The sequence below is a fragment of the Anarhichas minor genome, unplaced genomic scaffold (assembly GCF_050575085.1).
Source record: "Anarhichas minor isolate MPS153535 unplaced genomic scaffold, ASM5057508v1 ptg000024l, whole genome shotgun sequence".
NCBI classification, from domain to species: domain Eukaryota; kingdom Metazoa; phylum Chordata; class Actinopteri; order Perciformes; family Anarhichadidae; genus Anarhichas; species Anarhichas minor.
This window is the reverse complement of record NW_027466470.1, coordinates 14,883,642-14,907,789: the sequence shown is the minus strand read 5'-3', so window position 1 is coordinate 14,907,789 and position 24,148 is coordinate 14,883,642. Positions and strand designations below refer to the sequence as shown.

Genomic DNA, 24,148 nt, shown 5'->3' with positions numbered 1-24,148 from the left:
TATCAATGAAACCAAATCCTGTTGATGTTTACGTAGCATGCCTTCTCACAAAAAGATGAGCACGGCGTAATCACAAATTACTGAATTAACAAGGACAAGATTGCTAATTGCACTGGGATGATTCAGGTGACAGAAAGGTTGCGCTTTACGCCGTCTACCTCTGTCTCGATGTACCTTTCTATCACCCTGTACGTGTCTAGAAGTTGTACCACCATGTGAGTTTGAGTAAGACACATAAGATGAGTCAGAGTGATTGCTTTGTTACACCAGGCTGTGGAGATGAGATTGCCACATTGGCGGTCCTCCCTTGACACTCTGTAGTTTGGATCTGACAAGGCTTTTTATAGGCACTAAACATACTTTCCCTCAGCCAGCCACTGCTGTCCAAAGTGCCACTGCTGATGTGTTTTTGTGCCTGATTAAGCAGCAACCCTCAGAAGCAGAAAAACAACAGAACAGATGGTGGCAAATCTAATGCCATGTGTGTCATTTCCATACCAGTTGAAATGTATTACACGCATGCACGATGAAAAGTCGGCATAAATTCTCAGTGTCACACATGTTGGCTCGGGTTGCTGTACAGACATGTTTAACCTCCTTGTTGCATATATTGAGAAGCCGGGAACTAAATTGCATTCCTTCGAGGTCAGTCCTGCCAGCTCTCCATTGATTCTCTGAATGCTTGAAAATCTGGAAGTTTCATGCAGCCGTAAAGTGATGATGTGGACTTTTAGTCATAAATGGCAATTATGGAGGGATGCCTCTCACCATATCTATCACAGACTCCCAGCTTTACCCATTGCTATGTGTAACTTATAAAATATATAATGGCCTCGCTATTCTCACCTTCTTTTTTTATGCATCTCACTGATGCTTGCATTAATCTGAGAGCAGTCACACTGTTATGGTTCTGGAGTTGATTGTCTCAGCGTGCCTGGCACAGTCCGCTAGTCTTTAGCACAGCAGAGAGCTTTCTCTCTACAAACTCTTAACAGGAAGCTCCCTATACCCATTTACAAGAGCCACTTCTCCAGCAGCATGGCATCGTCACACTCTGCATTGAGTAATACCTCGGGGTAATCATAAAAGAACATTCAACTCTTTGTCTTTTTACAACCTTTGCTTAATGTTGTAGTTTTACCCATCAACCTGATAATATATTTTGCACAACTATTTTGCACATTTTTTCATACAAAATTTAAGTAACTTTGTATTTTTCTTAAGGCTTTTGTTGTGGCTTGATTTGACAGTTCACAGTAAAGAGTAAGTAATAACATATGAAGTTGTCCTGGGATCAAAGTCCACTGATAGTTTTGAACTATGGACATTGTGCTTACATGGTTGTGTGATTGGGCACCCTATTGGGGCGTAAGCATGGATGTATTAATAATAAGAAGAACTGGATGTTTCAAGATATTCACTCTAACAAATGTTGTTCAGCAGGCACATCCAGTACACATGAATGGCACAAAAATATTGTCGTTAATACAGCTTTCTTATTTGGGCCAGTGTTTATCACATGACCTGCAATTCCATCGGTGGCCACTACCCTAAAAAAGCTCTGTTCCTTGACACAACACAACAGCCCTTTTGCAAGAGGCTGCATGTTATTTAAGGTACCATTGAGATAAAGCGATACAATCCAAGAAGTCTAGTTTGAGTAACAGTGTAAGGTGTTTAAAGGCTTATCAGAGTAGAAACATCTGTTAGCTTGTGATGACCCCCCCCCCTCTCTCTCTCTCTTTCTCTCATTTTACGACCACAAAAAGCAAGTATTGTTTATCGATCTCGATATTGTTTATCAATACTGCTGACAGCGCTGCAGACGCATCCTACACACAACAAACAGTGCTGTCCATGGTTCCAAAACAAAATTGTTGACAAATAATGCACATGGTAGGAAAATGTCATGTTACATGTCATGAGACCTGTATCGTTTGGCTCTTTTTACATACAAGTCTTGCATCAACAAAAAAAACTGATGAAATTCAGGCTTTTATTCATAAATATAATAAATCAGTTTTCAAAAGTTACCCGGGTTCCCCCTTACAAACCCGCTTCCGCGGCCTATGACATGACGAAGAGGGACGGTAATGATTTAAATAGAATGCATTTTGACAGTTTCACCTGAAAGCTGTAGTGAGTGCTGAAGGCTGTTCTCTCAATAGGCTTCACACCCTTTTTCAACCCACCATCTCATTGCAGAGTAAGTGGTCCTGGGACTCCGTAAATTGGGAAGCAAGACGAAGTAAATTAAAGGTTTTCAGAGGAAAAAGTAGAATCCCATGCTCCCGGTCTCTCCATTTTTCTCATACCATTTTTCCTCTGGTTGCCTGAAAATTTGGGGAGGGTGGAAATAACTCAGCATAGCGGAGGTCAGGCCTTCCATTAAGGCTGGAGCAGAGCAGCCACTGGCTCTGAGTGCTGATGGCTCTGTGTGTATTGGTGTCAGAGGGAGGATGTGTGCGGGAGCTTCTGTCAGTGTTTGTGTGTGGGTGTCAGCAGTAGTTCAGGTGCATCCATTCTGGATGACAGCAGTACTGTCATGCTGCAATGTGAGGAATTCAAGAATCAAATACAAGTTTACAGCATGTCACCAGGATCTGCAGCACACTGACCATAGCGCCATCTGCATTTTTGGCACTCTGAAACCCCCCCTTGTGCTTTACATACATTAGCAATTCCTCAGAAGAGAAGCCAGGAGTAAGTATTTATTCTTCTTCTCTACCTGCCAGCCTTCAGAGTCGACCACAGCACTTTTGTATACGCACACAGATGTTGTAAAGACACGTTTAGATTTTGAATGGAACCCGTGAAAGGCAGTACTTGTGCAGCACTCCCTCCGTCCCCTGCAAGGGTATTCACATTTCCTCCCTCTGACTCCCTTCTTCTCTCCCTCTGTTTGCCCCCAACCCCGCTCACTCGGGCCTCTTTCTTAGTCTCCAGGTGAATGAAATGCATTCAAAGAGCCATCTAACAAGGAGGTGGCTGCAAAGAAATAAATAGAAAAACTAACTGAAAGCACTGAGGCAAATACATTTGACTTCAAATGATACCGTAGATAAGGTGATCTCATCTCTCTCGTAGTATGCTCACTAATGTTTAGCGTGTAGCTTTGCAGAATTAATTTTGTTGCCGTGTGGTGATATCGTTTGTTTTTGCATTATTTTAGTTTCTTTATTTCCCAAAACGATTAACAGTCTTGAATGGTCTTTAATATCAGATATTATTTCCATTTAAACTGACGACCATTTTTTTAGATTAGAATTCTTGAGGCAATGGTAATTATTTGTATTTGGTAATAAAACCCATCTAGTCCCTGAGATTTAAATTGTTAGCCCATATCTCTCCCCCTTTCTTTTCTTTTTGCCTTTTGACCGTAAGGCAATACATTTTAATTTGAACATTAATGGGGGTTGTCACTTATTTCTTTCATTTCCAATTTCCAAACATAATGGTAGAATGTTCTACCTCAAACACTCCCCTCACCCCTTTCTATTTGTGCATTTGTGCATGTGTGTGAGCATGTGCAGAGGACACATGGTATCCACAATGACTGTCTTTGTGCCAGGTGGGCATGCTGTCCACACATGCACACACACACACACACACACACACACACACACACGCACATGTCATATAAAGTCAGGTTTATTTTTATAGCCCAATAGAAATATCGTCAGTTACAAAAAATAAATTGGAAGTTTTAACAAGAAAAAAAAATACAAGTATCGGACTTCCAGCAATATGTTTGTTATAGATCCAGTGCTAGCGTGTTACATCCAGTAAATTTAGTCAATCCTTTAGAATGGGTCCGATAAAAATATGTCAACATTAGCCCAGTATCTGTTGTCAATGTGGTTCCAAGTAGGTAGGTAGTTTGAGTATGTTATTACACATCTTTGTCTATAAACAATATGTATTAGGAAGAGCATTCTGGCTAAGTTTGTGTCAGTGATTTTACTGAATGCTGCAAAGACCAAACTCCCCGCGGCGCTTCCTGTCTGTCACTCCTGGCAATGCTTTTGATTGGCTGCTCTGCCATCTGCCTTCCCACCTGAAACTCTGTCTTTATTTAGCAAGTTAGGGTGTGGTCCTCATAATCCTCATTTGACTGGCAGCAGGAGAGGACCTCTGGTGGCTGGAAGTCCCTCCTGGCATGGCCTTTTATTGGCTATCCCCGAACCTGCTGGAGTGCCAAATGCCACCTCATTTTATAAGTGGCAGATGTGTGTGTATCTGTCTCATGATCCCTATTTGACTGGCAGCATGAAAGGGCCATTCCTAGCTGGTGCTCCCTCAAGGGATTCTCCCCCATTGGCTGATTGCCATCTGTATGCTCACCTCTTCTCCATACAAACTCAACAGATGGGGGGTGTGGTCCTGAGAAATACAGGAAGACTGATAGGCAATAGGCAATTCCGGACCCCAAGTGGTCCACTCATCCAGATGAAAAGGCGACTATGGCTCCAGTCTCTCACGGGGCTTCGTGTCTTCTGCAGCTCTTTCAAACGTACAAGCTGCCTCTTTAAATTCCAGTTTCTGAGTTTTAGAGTATTTGTATGCTGCACATTGCCGATATGATAGATTGTGTGATCTAATGGACAAAAGGTCTGTGAGATGATTAAACTCTCTAACCCAGTTACATCCAGCATTCCATTTATAAACATCGCTTTCCTCTCAGAGATGGAATGAAAGCCTGTTGGTGCGATGCTCTCCTATTCCAAGCCCAAACATTTGTCTTCATCAAGCCCAGAGTGTCCAATAAGAGCTAATGTGATAGCACAAATCATTATGTGGGGCTGCTCCGTCTGCTCAATGATGGAGCAACCGGAATGATTCAATTACACCAATCAGATTGGATAATGATTTCGATGTGGGTTGCTTCAGCCTGGAGTTTCTTATCGCTTCCTGCCATCATCTTCACCCCCCCCCCCCCCCCCCCCCCCCCCACACCTTTTGCTTCCTCATTGCATATCTACCTTTTCCACTCCACACTGTTGTCAACTCAGATTTGTTATTCATAGTTTCTCAGAGCGGCCATACATGTATTATAAGATGTAGTTCAGTATTCAATAGTGTGTTTACCAAGCTTTAAAAAAACAGCCTTAATAACGCTTCCTGCCATCATCTTCACCCCCCCCCCCCCCCCCCCCCCCCCCTTTGCTTCCTCATTGCATATCTACCTTTTCCACTCCACACTGTTGTCAACTCAGATTTGTTATTCATAGTTTCTCAGGGCGGCCATACATGTATTATAAGATGTAGTTCAGTATTCAATAGTGTGTTTACCAAGCTTTAAAAAAACAGCCTGCCGCTATTTACACTGTTTTACTGACACAGGGAATTTTGCCCCTTCACTGTCAGCTGCCCCCCTCCCTCTCTACAGTATGACTGCATCTAGCTATCAGCAGCCTGCAGTGGTGGGTGTAGTGTAGGTGCAGTCTTATTTTCTGGCTGTCATATTCACTCTGGGTTATGGGAAGGTGACAGGCCTGAGTAATTACTGATCCACCATATCAGATACCTCCAGCAAACCCCAAACTACACTGCAGCAGACTGCCTGACTGGCTCTCTTGAGCCAGGAGAGAGAAAGACAGAGATACGGGATCTGGAGATCAGGTTCCATGGTCATTTACATAATGTATGCTATACTATATGTATGCATACATACATGCATGTGTAAATACAACTTATAGTTATTCAAATGCAAAACAGAGTATACGAAAAAAGGCAAATACCTAGATAGAATGTTAAAATAACCAGCAGTTGCACCAATCATTTTTATAGCATTCCCTTTTATGAAATGTGTTCTATTGGTGGAACTGGCCTTCCATCACATTTAAAAAGCAGCTTACTTGCCTCATAAAGCACGTCTGAAGAGACAGATATGTAATGCTATTCTATGACTGTTCAGAAGTAGCTATTGCTCTTTGTAATGTGCAAGAAATGATTGCCTTTAATTACTATATTGTGTAGGTGTGTTACTGTATGAATGTGTGAATGTTGGGCTTGTGTGTATTTTAATGTGTGAATACTTGCTGCAGTGTTGTGTATTCGAAGTTCAAACTGACCAAAGCCTTATTAATAACAAAAAAATGGGCACTTAAGACCTAATTTTAAAGAGAGGTCATTACTCTGTCTTTAAAAAGTTAACTAAAGCTCCTTTATCTGATTTAGAACAACTACAATATACAGCCTAAACTGATTTCCTCCAAATTTGGTTCACTTGTTCCATACTATTTCCATACTACACACGATGAGTCTGTTTGTTGGCTCACTGTCAAACCCCTGCCACTACTGCTACCACTGGATCTTGTTTTGCCAGTGTTTTCTCAACTGTGTGGTTAAACACCTTCCCGCTGACATCTTCGCTTGTAAGTCATCTCTAACCTGTTCCCCGTGTGTTCACTGCTCCTTTTAGGACCATGCAGAGATTAACTCCACCATCCTGCGAAGCCAAACTAACACTGCACGCGTGGAGGGCCTCAGGCCGGGTACAGTCTACGTGGTACAGGTGCGGGCAAGGACTGTGGCTGGCTTTGGCAAATACAGCAGCAAGATGTGCTTCCAAACCCTCACAGATGGTAAGGATTGTCGAGCCAGGAGAAACGGCTCTCTCTGCCTCTCCCCGTGCTTCTCCGTCTCTGTGTCGCACACACACACACACACACACGCCCGAACTCTTTCTTACACTCTTGTCACTCTTTGTATTTGTTGTTGCATTATTATTAGTCGGTGAATTGGAGGGGAACTGTGATTCTGGATTGCACTTCTATTTCTACGGCTAAATTAATTTCAGGTTTCAATGTGTGTGTGTGTGTGGGTGCGTCGAATATGTAGAACTCCGAGTGTCTTTTGTTTGTGCTTCTAACTGTGCTTGATCCAAAATGCTTAGCTAATTAGTTTTTCACCCGGCCCTTCTGTTGCTGGAGAGCCGTCCCAGAATGCATAGCTGTGATTAGCAGTTGATGAGATTAATTTTTTGCCATGGGGGGGCTGGTTTGTTGGAGAGGGAAGGGGATGAAGAGGAGCTGTAACACCTGCTACACTGGCAAGGTTGTGGAACTAAGTTTATTAGTATAAGTGCAAGGAGGTGTGTGCGCAGGGTTGGTGGTAGCGGTGCTATTGTATATCACAGTAGTGCTCTTTCATAGGCAGTAATATCGGTGCTAAAATGAACAAAGCGTGATTGGGTGTGGATGGATTCAACAAATCACTGGATAACATTCAGAAGATTTGCCAAAGCGCATGCTTCACTGTGCCTTGCTGGACTACTTGACGACCATGCACGTGTGGCCATTGCTCAAAATATAAAAAAAAAAAAAACAACAGGAAAGACGTTTTCACATTGTGCTGCACGAATGGAGATGTTAATGATGAATGAGAGGGTGATGATCTTGAGGGAGGGGAAGATGGAATGATGATGAAGGTCATCAGTGTGGCTATTTACAAGCACAGAGCAGATGTAGTGGCACCTTTGCATCACCCTTGCCCACAAATTATCTTTCTCTCCAACACACGAAGATGCACACGCGTTGCACCCGCTCGCACAAACACTGTTTACAGTTCATCCGTTGGCTCGCTGCCATAGCACGACATTTGTCAAGGCAATTAGCAGCAGATGCTAGAGAACTGCTGACAATCACACCCACGGCTCCACCTCTGCAGGTTTCCCCCTTCCCCTGTCAAGCCGCTTCACTGCATCAGGAAGCGACCACCTCGCCACCCAACCGCCGCTCTCCCTCCAAGTCTTTTCTCAAAACACATAATCCCTTTTGTCTATCTGTCGGCACGTTTTCACATGCCTCCAAAAGGTGTCTCTTTGCCACCTGTAGACACAAACACGCATACTCGCGAGCAGTGAAGACTTGATTGACAGGTGTGATGAAAGAAAATGATTGGTCCATCAGTAGGGTTATTGATGTCACAATTCTCCAGTTCTCTAATAGGCTGAGGCTCTGATAACTAACTGATTGTAATCTGAGCCTATTTTCTTCTGGAGGTAGCTGTCAAATAGATGTCATATACAGTATATATATATATATATATATATATATATATATATATATATATATAGCTGTGTGGCTCTCAGGGAAAATCACCAATCACCATTCCCATATGGGTGAAGGGGAGATTTATCTAGACCTCTCATGCCTAATGTGCATCAAAAGAGAACAGGAAGACTGCCTGAAAACCTGAGAAGCCGGAACATCATACACACTGTTTGCTTAAATAAATGTGCAAGTTAAAAGAGTGAGCAATTCCTGTCACATTGAGTTTCCTTATATATCCCAGCTCTCACACTGCTTCGAAAATGCATTAGTTCTCCCTTTATCACTTTAATCCAATAGGCCCATTCTACACGGGGGGATTGGATTTAGAAGCTGCTGATTTGCCTGCAGCATGCTAAATCCTGCATTGCTTTAACTGCAGTGTTTGCTGGTGCTAAAGTCGCGGGACGACAGGCACACCAAAAGATAACTGAAGATTCTGCTGTGTAGAGTTTTTCGGCAGGCGTTTAAGCTGTCCTCTGAACTGCCACCAACCGGCCTCGGCTATGAACATAAAACATGTTTGGGCTACATGTGTGATTGGCGGTAGATTACTTCCTTTTCAACACCTGAGAAACAACATTCCAAGGGGCACTTTCTTGTCTGCTCGTCTCTGACAGGTATCGCAGCGGAGAAGGCTGAGAGGCCGTCCCCGCTTTATTCTCACCTTCAGTTGTATGCTTCTCTGTCACTCTCTGTCTCTCTCCTGGTTTATCAAACACAACCTGTCAGTCAGTCTTTCTAAAGCTCACCGGATTTCAGTCAGTGCGGGCTCAGCAGAGAGATCTATATGTTTTCTCTATCCATCCGTACACCCAGTCTAACCATTCGGCTCGGCCTCTTCTTCTCTCCTTCTCTCCCTTTACCTCCCAAACACACACTCGCATACTCACCTTCAAATAAACACAGTCTTACTTCTTAAGCTCTACCTAAGCCATACTCCATGTCTGTCCGTCTGCCTTTCTCTTTGTGTCACACAGATGACTTCAAGTCTGAGCTGAGGGAACAGCTTCCTCTGATTGCGGGGTCGGCGGCAGCAGGAGTGGTCTTTATTGTTTCCCTTGTTGCCATCTCCATCGTGTGCAGCAGGTAACCACATTTCCCCTCTCTGGTCTCTTGCAGCACATGCATAAACTGCTGCAACCTTATTGAGTTCATTGCTACATTTGTCCCTGACAATTAAACTTGTAAAAAATGTAATTTAACTTATTTTTTCGCTCCCAATGTTTTCCCCTTTAGAAGAAAACAGCAGCAAATCTAGACCACTTTTGCTGTGTAATGACAGCATGTAGCTTCCTGTTGACCTGAAGCAAATATAAGGGGTTGACATAGAATCATGAACGCCATGCTTTGCAGTACAGAAGGACAGATGGCAACACCGCATGAAGATGTTCGTTTTACATCAGAATCTAACCATATATGACTGGTTTGCATAAAATACATTTTGTCAAAGTAAAAGTCAACAGCGATACATCTAAAAAATGTGTCTTAAAATGACATGGCATTCTTTGATACTGAAACTAATCCAGTACGGTATACTTTTGAGACATAGTCTAATACCAATATGGCCACATTTCCAGGTGAAACTTTGGAACGCACAGTTGCCTCCATAAACACAGTTGCCTCCATAAACTCACAGAGCATTTCGTAATAGCAACCAAATTGACAGAAAGGAAAGCTAAGTTGACATATTTTTAATGGAATATTCCATTTCACAGAGAACCTAACAGCTCCTACTTTGCCCTGTTAAGTTGCTTAAGTCAAGCGAGTTTCATTTCGCAGCAGTTTGACACATTGTCATATTCCTATCTTGCTCAGCTTTAAATATATGAAAGTCGAATTTTCTGCAGTGCTGTGTGCAACTCTGAGCAAGTAAAGTGTTCATCAAATAGGCCAGGCTCTTTTGATGCTGAGGCAGAAGAGACACATGAAAAGCAGAGAGATCCTATCGAGGTCTAATTAAAAATCAGCTCATTTTCATAAACTTCATTTGCCATCGCTAACCCTCGGCAACTGATTCAATTTCAGCCACGTCATTTTCAGGCCATACAGCGAAACATGAAGAGTAATAAGGCCTCGTTTACACTTCCTTTCATCCTGTCGTTTCTCTCTCAACATTCATTGCTCCCTTAGGAAAAGGGCATACACCAAGGAGGCGGTGTACAGTGACAAGTTGCAACATTACAGCACAGGAAGAGGTGAGTCCATCCTAATGCTTAAAGCCCCCTTTATAAGCAAGTGGTTTTAGGTGTTCTCCAAAAATCTTGGGTGCTATCAGGCAATTACAATGATTGTCTCTTACTATGTTTATTTTGATGCAGATCTAGTTAAAAGCTTTCGAAACCAAAAATCCGAGGATTGTGCTGCGCAGGTCGAGATATCTCTTCCCTGATTGTCCTCATATCATTGATATTTGCTACACTTCCATTTTCCCTTTGTCCAGTCCTCTGCTTCTGTCACATTATGTATTGTATAGGAAATGTAGGTAAAGCACGCAATCTTTTATAATACATTAATGAAAATGAAGTGAGGTGAAAGAGAAATGACCTGAGGTAGCAGGCATCTGTGGATGTAAATGACATGTTCCTTCCTTTAAACAATGACACTGACTTACAGTCATCTCTCAGGGCTTTTATAAGAGCTGTGATTTAGTCATGTTTCAACCCCCCCTCCCCCCCCCGGCACCGACTGATGAGGGGAAGGAGCCTGGAGGGACACACGTATATAAACTTCCACACGCACACTCACACACATACACACAAAAGGGTGTGTATGAGATTTGTACCTCAAATAAAAGCCCTGTGTACTGCCGACCTAGCCGTCTGAAAGGGGGCTCACTCGAGGGGATAGAGTTTTGTTGAGCCTGACACAGCAAAGCATTTCAGCACAGTTACTTTGTGTCAAAGCTACAGCAGCGTTATCCGGGGGCTCATTAAACCTGGGCAGAAGAGTGGGTTTTTTGTCACGGGCTGTCTTTGGGGTAACCAAATGCAATTAACATGACTGGTGAAAATAAACAAAAGATCAGAGACACTTGCAGCCCTAATCATAAAAAGCGTGGAGAGGAACTAAAATGCTGATAAGGGATCCTATTCATAAGTTTATTCTTTCAACCTTCACACCGCCAACACTCATGAAGTAATCCCCCACCCCATGATTCATTATTGTCTTCTATTCTCTCAAGATTTGACTGGCAGTTATGTAATTACAGTATTCAACACAACAATTAAATAGCGCAGCTCAGCCAATTGTTTATGGTGAATTCGCCCGAAGAATGCGTTGCCGGCTTTCACCCGGCTGCCGACTGTTCCAGCTGTTGCCACACACCTTAGATGATACCTCCTCATTCCCAGCCCACCTATCGTGACAGGCGTCAAGGGGGGGGGGGGGGGGGGGGGGATGGTGCTCATACTGTAAATTCAGTAGTACAGCGCGGTGTGGTCATGGTTGTGAAAATGAGACCGCTAACATTACACCAAACGCTGGGTGGGATGTCATGACAAGCAGATTGGAACACAAAGCATGAGCACACACATTATTCCCACACATGAATCAAGTGCTGCTTATGTGGGTTTAAGGGTTTCTGTTTTGTTTTAATAGCACACGGTATCATCAGCGTTCATACCAACATGTTATACTCACCTCACTGCATCAGAGCATATACATTTTTTCTCATCTCTTCCCTGTTATTCTTTCCACACACAAACAACCTGTCAACCCCAGTTAATTAACAGATATGAACTTTTCTTAGAGCTGCATGTTTACTGTATGCCCTAATGCTTCTCTGCATATGACTACCAACACATCCTTAAATCAATAATGTTCGAACTGCGTTTGTCGCTTTGTAGCTTCAGCTGTTTGTACTTCAGCATCTTGTGCTAACACTGACTGAGGATTGGGATTTGGAAGTCCATTTAACTAATCTAGTTGTTAGATGCCAAATATGTTTATACTTCAGTTGCTTCGTTTTTCTTGCAGCAGCATACTGCATTCGTACATGTGGATTCAGTGAGTATAGGCTAAGGCATGAACGGAATTGGTGAGCAGCAGTAGAATACTGTGACACTTCAACATCCTGAGTATTACAGGTCAAACCACATTCCTGATAAACCCAAACTGACATCTATACAAATGTGATTGTTCATCCCATACCATCTTTAGATCCCCTCTGTGATTTCCTGCAAGCTGCAGAAGCTGCAGTGTGAGTCTGACAAATGATTTACTGACATCAAACGATGGATAATTAGTTTGTGTTTAGAAAATAAACTCATTACACTCACAAAGCCACAGAATAGATTAGTGTGCCATCTCGCGCCAACGTGAAATGGGACTGTTTTCACTACAGGTGTACACAGTGTCCTGCAATTGTGCATGTTAGTTTTTCAAAGTGGATAATCACTTAAAACGTATAATTACTGTACACTGAAATTGCTAAATTACAAATATTGTCAGGGAAAAGGAGTGAGAAGATATCATGTTTCTTTGGTAAAAGATTAACATATGAAATAATTAATTTAACTAAAAAAGATGAGCATTATTGAAGCTACAGTTTCACTTACATGACATTGCTGTTTGTCTTTAGGCAATAAGAACATTCTGTGCACCAGTGATTTGATTGTACCCATTGCCAGTAATAGATTAATGTTAGCATTACTGCCTTAAGGTTGATTTGTGGATACATTAGGGCCATTCAGTAAACGACCAGAGCAGACTAATAACAGGGTAAATGCTGGACATTGGTGAAAATAACATGGTTAAGTGCAGTGCAGTAAACTGTAATTCATAATTAAGGTCAACTAAATACCTTTAACCGTTTTAGAAATCGTGCCATAGCTCAAGGATTTTGTTTGGGTTTATAATCCAAATTCATTAAATTTATGAGTTTGTCCATTTGTCTCATTTATGTTAAATGCGGCCTTGTAATTGAAAAAGGTATGAAGCAATGGTATGTGTTATATGCCCGTGAGTCATTGCAGCAGTCATGCATTCTCTCTCGACATGCTTGCTGTTTTTTATGTTGGATAAAAATAGAAGTGACGTTTTGGATACATTTGCTTCATACACTCAAATGAAGGAACTATGAAATATTAATAAAGCATCAATCTATTTTTTATCTGATGGCCATAAAAAGATGAGTCCAGTTAGCCAGGGCTGCACCAGAAGGAGGGAGGGAGAGAGATAAATTGTTTTCATTTTAAATTATATATGAAGGTGGGCTCTGGACTGTGAATTAGAAAGTAATGGGTGTACGTATATATGGACGTGTGTGCGTGACATTTTAAGCGCATGTGTTCACATTTATTTATTTATTTTGTATGGCTCCCTGCTGAGATTTTGAGTTCCACCCAGTGGTGCTATGTGAGCATTTTATGTAATGCAAAGCTATAAACACTGCGATGGATTAACTTGAATCCAATCTGTATGGAATCTCTAATGAGCAATTACATTCACACAGATAGGGTTCAAGGCAATTAGTGCGCCGACTAGAATCAGCTTCTAGTCAAGAGCGAGGTGAGGCACCTTGAGCCCTCCAAGACCAGACCTTATCCTCCTCATGTCTCCTGAGACCCCTCCCACTCTCTATGTGGCTTATGCAAATGAGCAGGCACAAATTGACATGATGGAGATGGGTTTATTCCAATCATGGCTGCCAGGGTTTTGACTAAACAGCTTTGAGAAAGAGGGCTGCCCTTGGGTGTCACCGCAGAAATGATGATTTGACGTCTGCTTGCTCGCCGTAATGCTGTCTTGTGGCAGCGTGTATTGAATTTGTTTACAAGTGTTTTTCGCCACTTCTCCCCACCCGGCCTGTCAACACTGACAATCTCTCCTCCGTTTGCAGACATCTCCAGTCTGTGAACTGTGTCACCTCTTGCAAAACATAATAAAGAGCTAGTTGATAGCGCAGTGCTTTTATCTCTTTATGAGCTCCCACAGGGAAAGGCTCGGGGGAAATTGGTTCTACCACTATCAAAGAGCAGAGACTGCTAGTCTAAAGGATAAAAGGGTGAAATCATTTGTCTACATTTAGATTTTCTATATACCCTCATCCCTTTATCTTTCTTTCTGTTTCTTTTCTGGTGTATTTCGCCATTCCAAGTACTGGATCCTCAAACCACCATTTTGTTGTCTGTTCTACTCGCAACTGAGGCCTGTCTCTCAGGAGGACAATAGGGCAAATGGAGTTATCATCATTTACAACTGTTAAGAGCTTGTAGTGATTGTAAGTAATGCTGTGTCACACTGTGATTTAGCCTACAACTTGAAAGGCAATTGCATTCATCAGTTCTTAACACTAGACATTGGCCTAACAAAAAAAAAAAAGAACGGTGTCTTTTTTTCTGGAAAGCTCATTGAGCACTTTGGTTGTTCTAGAACTCTCTTTGCGAGCCGACATGTCTAACTGCCCCTCCCCACTGGGCTGCCCGACCCACTTCTCAGGCTCCCCGGGGATGAAGATCTACATCGATCCCTTTACCTACGAAGACCCCAACGAAGCTGTGCGAGAATTCGCCAAGGAGATTGACGTCTCCACTGTCAAGATTGAGGAGGTCATCGGTGCAGGTATGGAGAATGGAATGGGTGCTATGGAACAATCTGTGTGTGTGTGTGTCTGTGTGTGTGTGTACACACACTTATGTGTGCAGGTGTCCGCAAGGTGGATGTGGATTGCTATATTTGCATGTGTTTCTGCATGTAACATGCGAATATCTGTGTGCTTGTTTAGCCTGCATCTGTCCAAGGTCGTAAAGCACAGCCCCTTTGGCTGCCACATCAGATGGGAACACGTCAAGGGCCTATGTCAAGTGCACTAGCAGCATATAGGCCAGCTACCTTGGGACCTAATGGCATTAGAAATAACTCACGCCTTGCAGCCTATTCCCTGTGCTTCTCTGTTTTTGGAGCCTAGCGTTAGTCTCGTACATGTTCTGGCTTGACCCATTCATTAACCTTACATGTAAAATAGGTGGAGATATTTTCCGTCATTTCCTTATTCAATGTGAAATTGTCTGTTAAAAATGATGAGCTGCTTATTAGGGGCTGATTGCTTCTTTAGTACATTCTGAGCATCTGGAGGTTAAAATAACATCAGCTTGATATGTCCATGTGTCTCCAGCATGTCTTTTTCCTACAGACAGGGCACACCTTCAATTTTTTTTGACAACAGGAAGGGCATGCTGATACCATATGTTTTGGTTCATTTAGAGGTAAAAATACACCTGGTAATGAGACTGGGCTTGGAATAGATCCTGTGGACCGGCCTACTCAGCAAGCTAGGTGTGAGGAAGTGACAGAGATAGGATAGGGGTAAGGATGCAAGGGGACTAACTAATTAAAGATTTCCGTTTCTGTTGATTTCACTGTGTGGTGTCTCTGCAGGGCACTAAGGTGGCGATAATTAATCAAACAGATACCAGATATTTACCAGATAGTGCTTGCCTGTTATTCTTTCATTGGGGAACACGAAGACACTTGGCTGCCTTTTAGGATTGATAAATAGTGGGAGTCAGAGGAGCGACACTGTTAGGAATATCATGAAGGAGCAACACTAGAGGAGTATTGGACAACACTCAGCATGCTTGATATAGATTAAATAAAGATCTATAATATCTGCCAAGAGACTTGAGATGTAAATAAGCTTGATAAATGAATAGATTTAGATCTCATCAACTCTACTAATCTTTAGTGTGATCACTTTTTCATCAGACAAAAGTAGATCAGTTCTCGTTTTTTGACAGAGCAACCACTGTGCACCTCTCCCTATTTCCCCTCTAGGTGAATTTGGGGAGGTGTACAAAGGCCGTTTGAAGCTGCCCGGTAAGCGGGAGATCTATGTAGCTATCAAGACCCTCAAGGCAGGCTACGTGGAGAAACAGAGGCGCGACTTCCTGTCTGAGGCGTCAATCATGGGCCAGTTCGATCACCCAAACATTATCCGTCTGGAGGGTGTGGTCACAAAGAGTCGTCCAGTCATGATCGTCACAGAGTTTATGGAGAATGGTGCCCTTGACTCATTCCTCAGGGTGAGTAATTTGTGTGAACTCATAAATGTACTATGTATACAAAGTTGCAAACATTTATATGGTGATGATGAAAAGTCATATTCATGAGTTGAATGGAAACCTTGCATTATGGAAATGAGAAACTAATTGGAAATTAATTGTTAAAGAGTCCCAGAAAAGGAGTCCAAGCTAAGAATCCCTTCTAATTCAAATTAGAATGAGCCAACAGAGAATATGTTTCGTGACAATGAACATGATTTCAATCGTTCTTAATTTGAAAATTTCCATTAGTTAGCTCTATCAGCCCTTAATTTCTCTATTAATGCTTGAAGCTTTTAATGGACTCTTCACTCTTTCTTTTATAGTCAGACATACAGCTTAATCAATATTCAACTCGCTTTTTTCCTCCTTCAATCTCATGGATTGGTGTTCTATTCCACTTTGATCTAGGGTGGGTTTAAAGGGGCTCTTTGAAGTTGGCTTTGCTAACCGCCACATCCGACTTGTGTTTCCATCGATCTCCCTTACCCTCTTATTTGTTACTGTGTTTCGGGGGTTCAAAGCTTGCTCTTCAGAGCATTCACAGAGGGGTAGGGGCACCATGCGTGGATGCTGAAGAGATGGATGCTAGTCTACTTTTCCTCTGGATACTAAGAGGATTTGAAAGGCAAAAAAGATCTCAGGATGTCAATTTTGTAATAGCTAAGTGTAAACAACAAATGATTAAAAAACGAGGGGCAGCAAAAAAACAACTAACCTTAGATAAGTGAACATAATTACTTGCTTTGAAAAAAAACGTTGCTCCAACCTCAAATAGATGGGAAAGCCGGTAGATTAGCCTACTTGTTTCTTATGCACATGCCAGGTCTAATAACAAATGTTTGTCCCATTGCCACTGAATGAGCATGCACCCTCTGGCTGTGGTAATAATGATATACTACAAAATCTTTATAATTCTGGTGGAGAGTCCGACTGGTGAGCCCTTCTGAAGACATCAAGATGACATGTTGTCTCTATACAACATCAGAAAACAAACTTGTTATTTCAAATTTGTATTTCTTTGAAATAACAACATTCAAGCCTGGAATTTCCAGTCAACATATTATCTATGATTCAGTGAAGAATCAACATAATTAGTTGATTATCATTAAAAAGCAGTAATATTACCATTTGCTGACATCTCTATATCCTCCAGCTAATCTCATTTATGTTAATTGTGACAAAGTTAACGTATAAATAACTGCTTTTATTTGTTTTGTCTCTGTCCTCTAGCAAAATGATGGTCAGTTCACGGTGATCCAGTTAGTGGGAATGATGCGTGGGATTTCAGCTGGGATGAAATATCTCTCAGAAATGAACTACGTCCACCGTGACCTGGCTGCACGAAACATTCTGGTCAACAGCAACCTGGTGTGCAAAGTGTCTGACTTTGGCCTGTCGCGCTACCTACAGGATGACACCTCTGATCCCAGCTACACCAGCTCTCTAGTGAGTACTTGTATGTTTAACTTTATTTCAAGGGCCATAGGTAACATTTTCGTTTTTACTAATCTCGTTTTTATCTGCATGCAATGTATCTTTTAAGTGTCCAGTCAATTTGTTATTGACATTTACAACAATCGAAACCTATCAGTCTAATAATCATTCTTGCTTCCATGACGTTGTCTCATTCTTTTTGAAGGTCTCGGCAACCTTTCACCTTTTCAGTGCCTTTCATTTTATATTAGCTGTCTGTCTTCCTCATCATCCTTCCTCCTCTTTCCTATACTCTGCAAGTCACGGACCAGAGGTCTGTCACATCTTCATTAGTGTGGAGACAAGCCTCCTCTGGGAAGGCTCCTCTCTCGTTGACATGCCCAGAGTGCAGAGAAATCAAAGGGCATTGCGGCCTCTCAAATTGACAGCTACCACCCCCCCTCTCTCTCTCCCTTCTCTCTCTCTCTCCCTCCTCATTCATTATTACTCGGGCATCATGGGAGGCTTTGGCTCCTCATTAACTCCTCCACACTACAGATCTGTAATTATTAGCAGCCATCGTTAGTTCATCTTCTGCCTCTCCTCTTCCTAATTCAAAACACACTCCTACACCCTCGCAAACACACAGCACAGGTCATTAGGACTCCCGGCATGCCCGAGTTCGTGCGAGTGTTTTTTTTCTTTTTTATGTCTGTGTGTGTGTGTGTGTGTGTGCGAGCATATAATGATGATGTGTATCTGTGTGTGCAGGCCCATGAGCAGGAGTCTGGTATCATCTCATTGGCTCTGCTTTGATACTTTGGTGCATAAAGTAGCTTGTTTTACTGTCAATATATCATATGTGTTGGTACATTTTGATGACAGCAAGGTCTTTTGTAAGCAAAACTGGTCAATATGGAAAAAGAGCATGGTTCAATACTATTATACCTAAAGGTATATATATACTGTATATATATACTGTATATATATATATTTGTTACATACCACTTACATTGTATGTTAAATATACATACTATATAAATATGCTTACAAAAGCCATACATTTCTGCCATACACTGTTATTTTGCAAGTCACACAACCTATTCTACCAGTCTTGCCTGGGAGTAGAAATCTTTCTGAAAATGATTTATTGTATACACTGTGAATTTACAGCATTGAAGTAGCACTGTATCTATTATGAATAAATATGAGTATATTATGCTATAAAAAGAGCCTATTCTAAAATTTGTTTCAGTGTTATTTCAACACATGCAAAACTTGAGATCAAAAGTATACAGTAAAATAGCCTGTGAGTCAGTGCTACACAGGTACAAAAAGAGAGTTCTCAAAAGAATTTGTCTTCATCAAAATGTTGGTGAACAAACAAAACACACAAAGTACTTTACTTCTATTTTATTTCCTTCTAATGTGGCTGAGGTTAAGCAGCAAAGAAGGTTATGCTATTGTTAACCTATAAGCACAGGCAGAGTCCTCTACTGTACTCTGGGTAATACTCTTCTCCAATCACAAGCCTTCATTCGTCCACTGAAATTTGGCTGGCAGTTCCCACTGTAGGAAGCAGGCACCCATTACTGGGTGTTGCCTTCTGATCCCCTTCAAGAACTGCTTCAAGACAAGGTGGCCACAGACCAGTTGGCTGCTGCACGCACTCTAACAGTAGCATTAGGCAGCCCTCTATCCACCAAACACTGCAAAAAGAAAGAATATACCTAACTGCTTAGGACAGGGGATCTAGCCTCCTTTCCATGCACCAACGTTGGAACCTTGACCACATTGCCTTGTACAGGCTATTGTGGATCCCGTTCTTGCTGCTTTGATGGTCTGCACAACCTGTATAGACAGTCCAGCCCTCCTCAGCTTTTCCCTCTCAGGTGCCAAGCCTGGAGAAGATGGCCCAGGTTGGACAACAGGCCTATCGCACCTGCGTCCTGAGACAGAGCCACCCAGAACTGGTCCAGGGCTGGGCTGCCATCATCTGAGTCATTTCTGCCTAACACGGTGGCGAGCAGCAACTTCGGGCTACCAGACTGCCTCACTCTCCCCAACAGGAGATTGATGAGTCGGATTGATGCGTTGGTTGTTGAACATATCCACTTCTGCTTTCCCAAACTATGTCCAAATCCGCTTTTCCACCTTGGGGTGAAGCCTCCACTTCTCTGGTCGTCTTTTTTCTCTTTGCGCCCCTGTTCTCTTGTCCCACAACGTGGAGAACCTTCAGAGACAACAAGTTATCTAAGACCCACAACCACAGGCTCACCACTTTCCCCAAAAGGGCAGTGACAGACTGAGCTCCACCCTGCTTGTTGATGTAGGCCACCCTGGTGCTGTTGTTTGTCATCACCACCACTTTCTTTTTGCCCACTTGCTTCAGGGGTCTGAAGTGGTGGAAGACCAAGAACACTGCCAGTAGCTCGAGGAGGTTTGTGTGTCGGTCCACACACCATCACCGCTCTCACCCAGCCAAGATGGGGCTGTAAAACCATGGCAGAGAATGCTCACCGGCTTCGGTGGAAGCAGCGTAGACTGTTGTAGGCAAACACGTCCTGCTGCAGTGGTCATCACTAGCGGGAAGACTAGAAAGAGAAATGTCGGTTGTGGACTTTCACGGGATGCTGATGTACCGGACACCGAGATATTGACGTCATCATTATCTACAAACTAGGGTGGTGTCTCAGCAGGGATGACCGGAGGCAGTGGCAGAGCATTGGTGGCTGGAGTAGGGACCTAGACGGCATCGATCTCCAGCTTGCTCTCATTACATCAAAGCATCACATTCAAGCATCGGAGGTGATCCAACCTCTGCTGGCATCGAATCTTGGGCAGCGAGGTTCTTAAAGCGTTAACTCTATCAGTGGAGATGAGCAGTCAGTGGCGAATGTATAATTGTGATTGGAGGAGAGTACAACCCATAGATTCCAGCATAGGTTATATGCAAAAACACAAATGCACAGCAAAACACAAATGCACAGCAAAACAGTGTAAGCAATTGGCAGGTTCACTTCTTGTTCAGCCCAGGGGTGAACAAGAAGTGTCATAAGGGCCAGAGGAGACATGACTTCACATTGGTGTGGCTAGGAGCTAATCGCTCCCAGGAATAGCTTGCTTTGTATCCTTGACCCCTCTGGGTAAACCTTGCTGAATGGGTCGTATTTAGCAACAAAGAGGAGTAGCTCCCTGTTGTCTGCGCTGCTGAGCTTGCTAATAAAACAGGGTGTAAAAGGTGTGGATTGGATCATAGATTGCATTCCGCATTTTGATGTTGTTTAATGCAAACAAAGTCTCCTTGAGGGCATTATCTGGAGAGTCAATAGAGCAGTTGATGTTTGAAGTCGGAACCTAGGGAGCTCTACGTTATGATGGTAACACTCAGTTTTTTTTTTTTTTACTGATAGAGATTTTAAAACAAGCACATCAAAGCTTTGGCTGTGCTTCACTTTCATACCGAGTGCTGCCTTATTATAATAAGCATCCAGATGAAATCTTCAGTGCTATTTTGGTTCCTTCCAAATCGAAAGAGCAGTTTCATTCAAATCACATAACCAGAGTCCGTTAATATGCTTGTTAAAGGCTTGAAGAGAACTAAATAGTGACCATCTAATATGACGACAATATGATAATATGAAGAGCTGACGTTGCCACAGACTTTCATTTCACCTGTCCTCCTAAACCTTAATCCCCTGAATATGGGAACATGCAAACAAGTGTGTGTGTGTGTGTGGGTGTGGGTGTGGGGGGAGCGTCCACAGAGTCCTCCACATGGTCCTATACTGTAATTAAGCTATGCATGGTGCCCTTCACTCCTTGACTTCTTCAGCTATGACCTGACGCTAACCAATCAGTGAGCAAGGCTGGCGTGGCAGACAAGGCCGGGGAATCTGGAAAATTAAATTGCTGACATGCAGTGATTTACATCCCCATCGACCTCCTCCAGCAAATGAATCACCTCTTTCCCTCCACTGCTTTTCTAATTTTCCCTGCAATTCGAGGCGCACCAATTACAGTGCCTGTGGTGTGATGCTGGATGTATGGTTAGGGGGACATGCTGGTAATTTTGTTAACCCTGGATGTAGGTTCACTCTGGAGTATTTCTTATGGAGGTTTCAGAGAGAAGGGGGCTCTCCTCTCGCTCTGTTGGCTGCTAACCAAAGTCGTGATTAATTAGGCTAACAGGACAACGCTTGGACTGCAATGGTATTGCTTAGGTGATATATGCTAATTAATTGAAAGACTTTAAAGACTGCGTTTCCTTGCAGCGGTGGCTTTTCCGTATACTTGCATCACTGCATGATTACATGGTTGCATCGTTTAAGAAGTTACCCATATTCCAGGTGAGATGTGAGTGACCCTGCTTACCTGACAAAGAAGAGGATTGATTTCTAAACGCCCGGCGAACCGAGAAGACTTTCACATTACTCTCTCTATTCAACAATCCATCTGTCTAAGGAGCCATCCATCAATGCATCCATTTTCCTCCAGCTGTCCCCTTCTTTCCCATTTCAAGGCTTTTCCCGCAACACAAAGGCACATCAGAGCAGCATACTCAGTGTAGATGTGACGAATGATGCTGTTTGCGGTGGTGATGCGTCATATGTTTTGTTTGTGTTTGGCGGTCATGGGTGAGTGAAAGACAGAGAACTGGGCATAGCCACTGGGGTTTAGTGTTAGTTTGTGGCTAAGATGAAAGAGCAAACGAGCAATATGAAATTTGTGTGTGTGGATATGTTTCCAAAATCTGGCAGGTGAGATTAGTGTGTCAAGTCTATCACAACTTAGCCACAGGAGCAGAGTGAGGAAGACAGGTATGGGTCAGGAATTTCTGCTTATGCCTCAACTAACAATTTGAGACATCTGTCACTGCCTTGCATGTCACGCGATGTGTACTGTACATTGTGACTGAATGGACATGTATGGGGCTCTGTGTATGTGTTTTTAGATGTGTGTGTGTGTGTGTGTGTGTGTGTGTGTGTGTGTGTGTGTGTGTGTCTGTGTTTGTTTGTTGTATTGAGGCTGAGAGGGGTTGAAAGGTGAGGTCACACAGAGCCAGTAACAAAGCTCATCTGTCAAATCCCTGTGACCTGAGTGACATTCTCGCTGCTCCGCTCCATTGCTCACACTATGTGGATTGTGCTGTTGTTTCTGTCATTTGTCTGTTTTCTATTTGCATCTTTTACCCCTCTCTCTTTGGCTTCAGGCCCATGCACTTTTTTTGGCTCGTCTACTCAACTTGTAGTGAAATATTTATGCACTGCAAGTTAAAGGGACAGAGTCTCTGAGTAAACATGAAGGGAAATGGGAACATGGCAAACAAGGGGACTTTTTATGACATATCAAATTTGTATGAAATATTTATATATGTGTCACCAGGATGGCCACAAGTTATGGCACTGCTGGCCATATCCATACATCATAACATACAGCAAGGACACACCCCAAAATCTCCCCATTATCACAGCCAATTTCAGGCAAACAGCGAGTTCGTCTACACAAATATTTAGATGGAGATGCACAAACAAAAAATGTTAATATACAGATACAAATATCGTGTTTTGTTATTCAAATTTAATGTGAAAAAGATTTGGCAAAAGATGTGTTAAAAAGCTGTTTTCACCAAGCTTACACTATAAAATGACCAACTGTCAATATATACAGTATCTCACATTTGCTGTCTGGTTTACACTACGCCACATGGCGATTCCACACTACAGCATTGTCAAAAATGGGTATGTGCCTCACTGTTGGTAATATTAATACATTTTAAGAGCTTTTTTTCTTTATTTCCTGATAGGTAAAGGAAGATGTAATCCAATGATTCTCTTTGATAATGCACAGAAGTTGAACATTCTCCCTCCATATTTCCACAAGCCTAGGTTTACTGTAGGGTATTTTAATGTTCAAATACAACCTGTGTACACACACATGTGTTGTTCCTGTTTTTAGCTGGAACAAACTCTCAGTGGCTATATTTTGCAGTTGTAGCACGATATAGTAGCAGTTGTGTTGGAAAAGAATCCAGGGCTGATATCTCCAAATGTTGGTAGTTGGTTTAAACTGGATGAGACTCATATGAGATGTGTGGTAAGAGCATCAGGACAATTTCCAATGTAATTGTTGGCATTTCCCACGTACCCTGCTGTTTCCAACTCCCTTATTTAAGCTGGTGGAAGGCGTTGACTAGTACATGCCAGGTACTTACTGTCATCTGTCAGTTTGATTGGGAGAGCACGTAGAGAGTTTCATGCTCTCCTGCACAGATTTTCAACTCCCCCACCCCACATAAGTATGAGTCACCACTGCAGTGACGATGCATGATCCCTATCTGGCTTCCCACTCCAGTGTCCTGCCAAGCTAAAGTCGCTGATGCTGGAAATAGAACCACAGTCATGCTCATACATACAGTAATTTCAGCGAAATACTAAACATGCTCCCCTACCCTGATTTATTGTTATCTCTCGATTTTTTTTATTTTTTATTGGAAGCTAATTAAGTTGTTTCCACGCTAATTTTATTCAGATTGCAGAGCTTAATTTGCTCAGTCTTGGGTTAAATATAGCAGCAGACAATTTCTAGGACTGGAAAAGAATATGAATATGGAGGAGGTGTAGGTTCTGAGCAACA

The 24,148-nt window shown here is 42.5% G+C and overlaps 1 protein-coding gene across 1 annotated transcript in view; it reads left to right on the top strand.

The window, feature by feature from the left end:
• Positions 1–24,148, top strand: part of LOC142956053 (ephrin type-B receptor 1-B) — a 93,091-nt gene that overhangs the window by 59,658 nt on the left and 9,285 nt on the right. The window contains exons 7-12 of the mRNA XM_076097353.1: positions 6,425–6,587; positions 9,035–9,143; positions 10,188–10,252; positions 14,430–14,618; positions 15,831–16,078; positions 17,330–17,545. Of these exons, the coding sequence (XP_075953468.1) occupies positions 6,425–6,587; positions 9,035–9,143; positions 10,188–10,252; positions 14,430–14,618; positions 15,831–16,078; positions 17,330–17,545 (990 nt within the window). The remainder of the gene's footprint in view (positions 1–6,424; positions 6,588–9,034; positions 9,144–10,187; positions 10,253–14,429; positions 14,619–15,830; positions 16,079–17,329; positions 17,546–24,148) is intronic.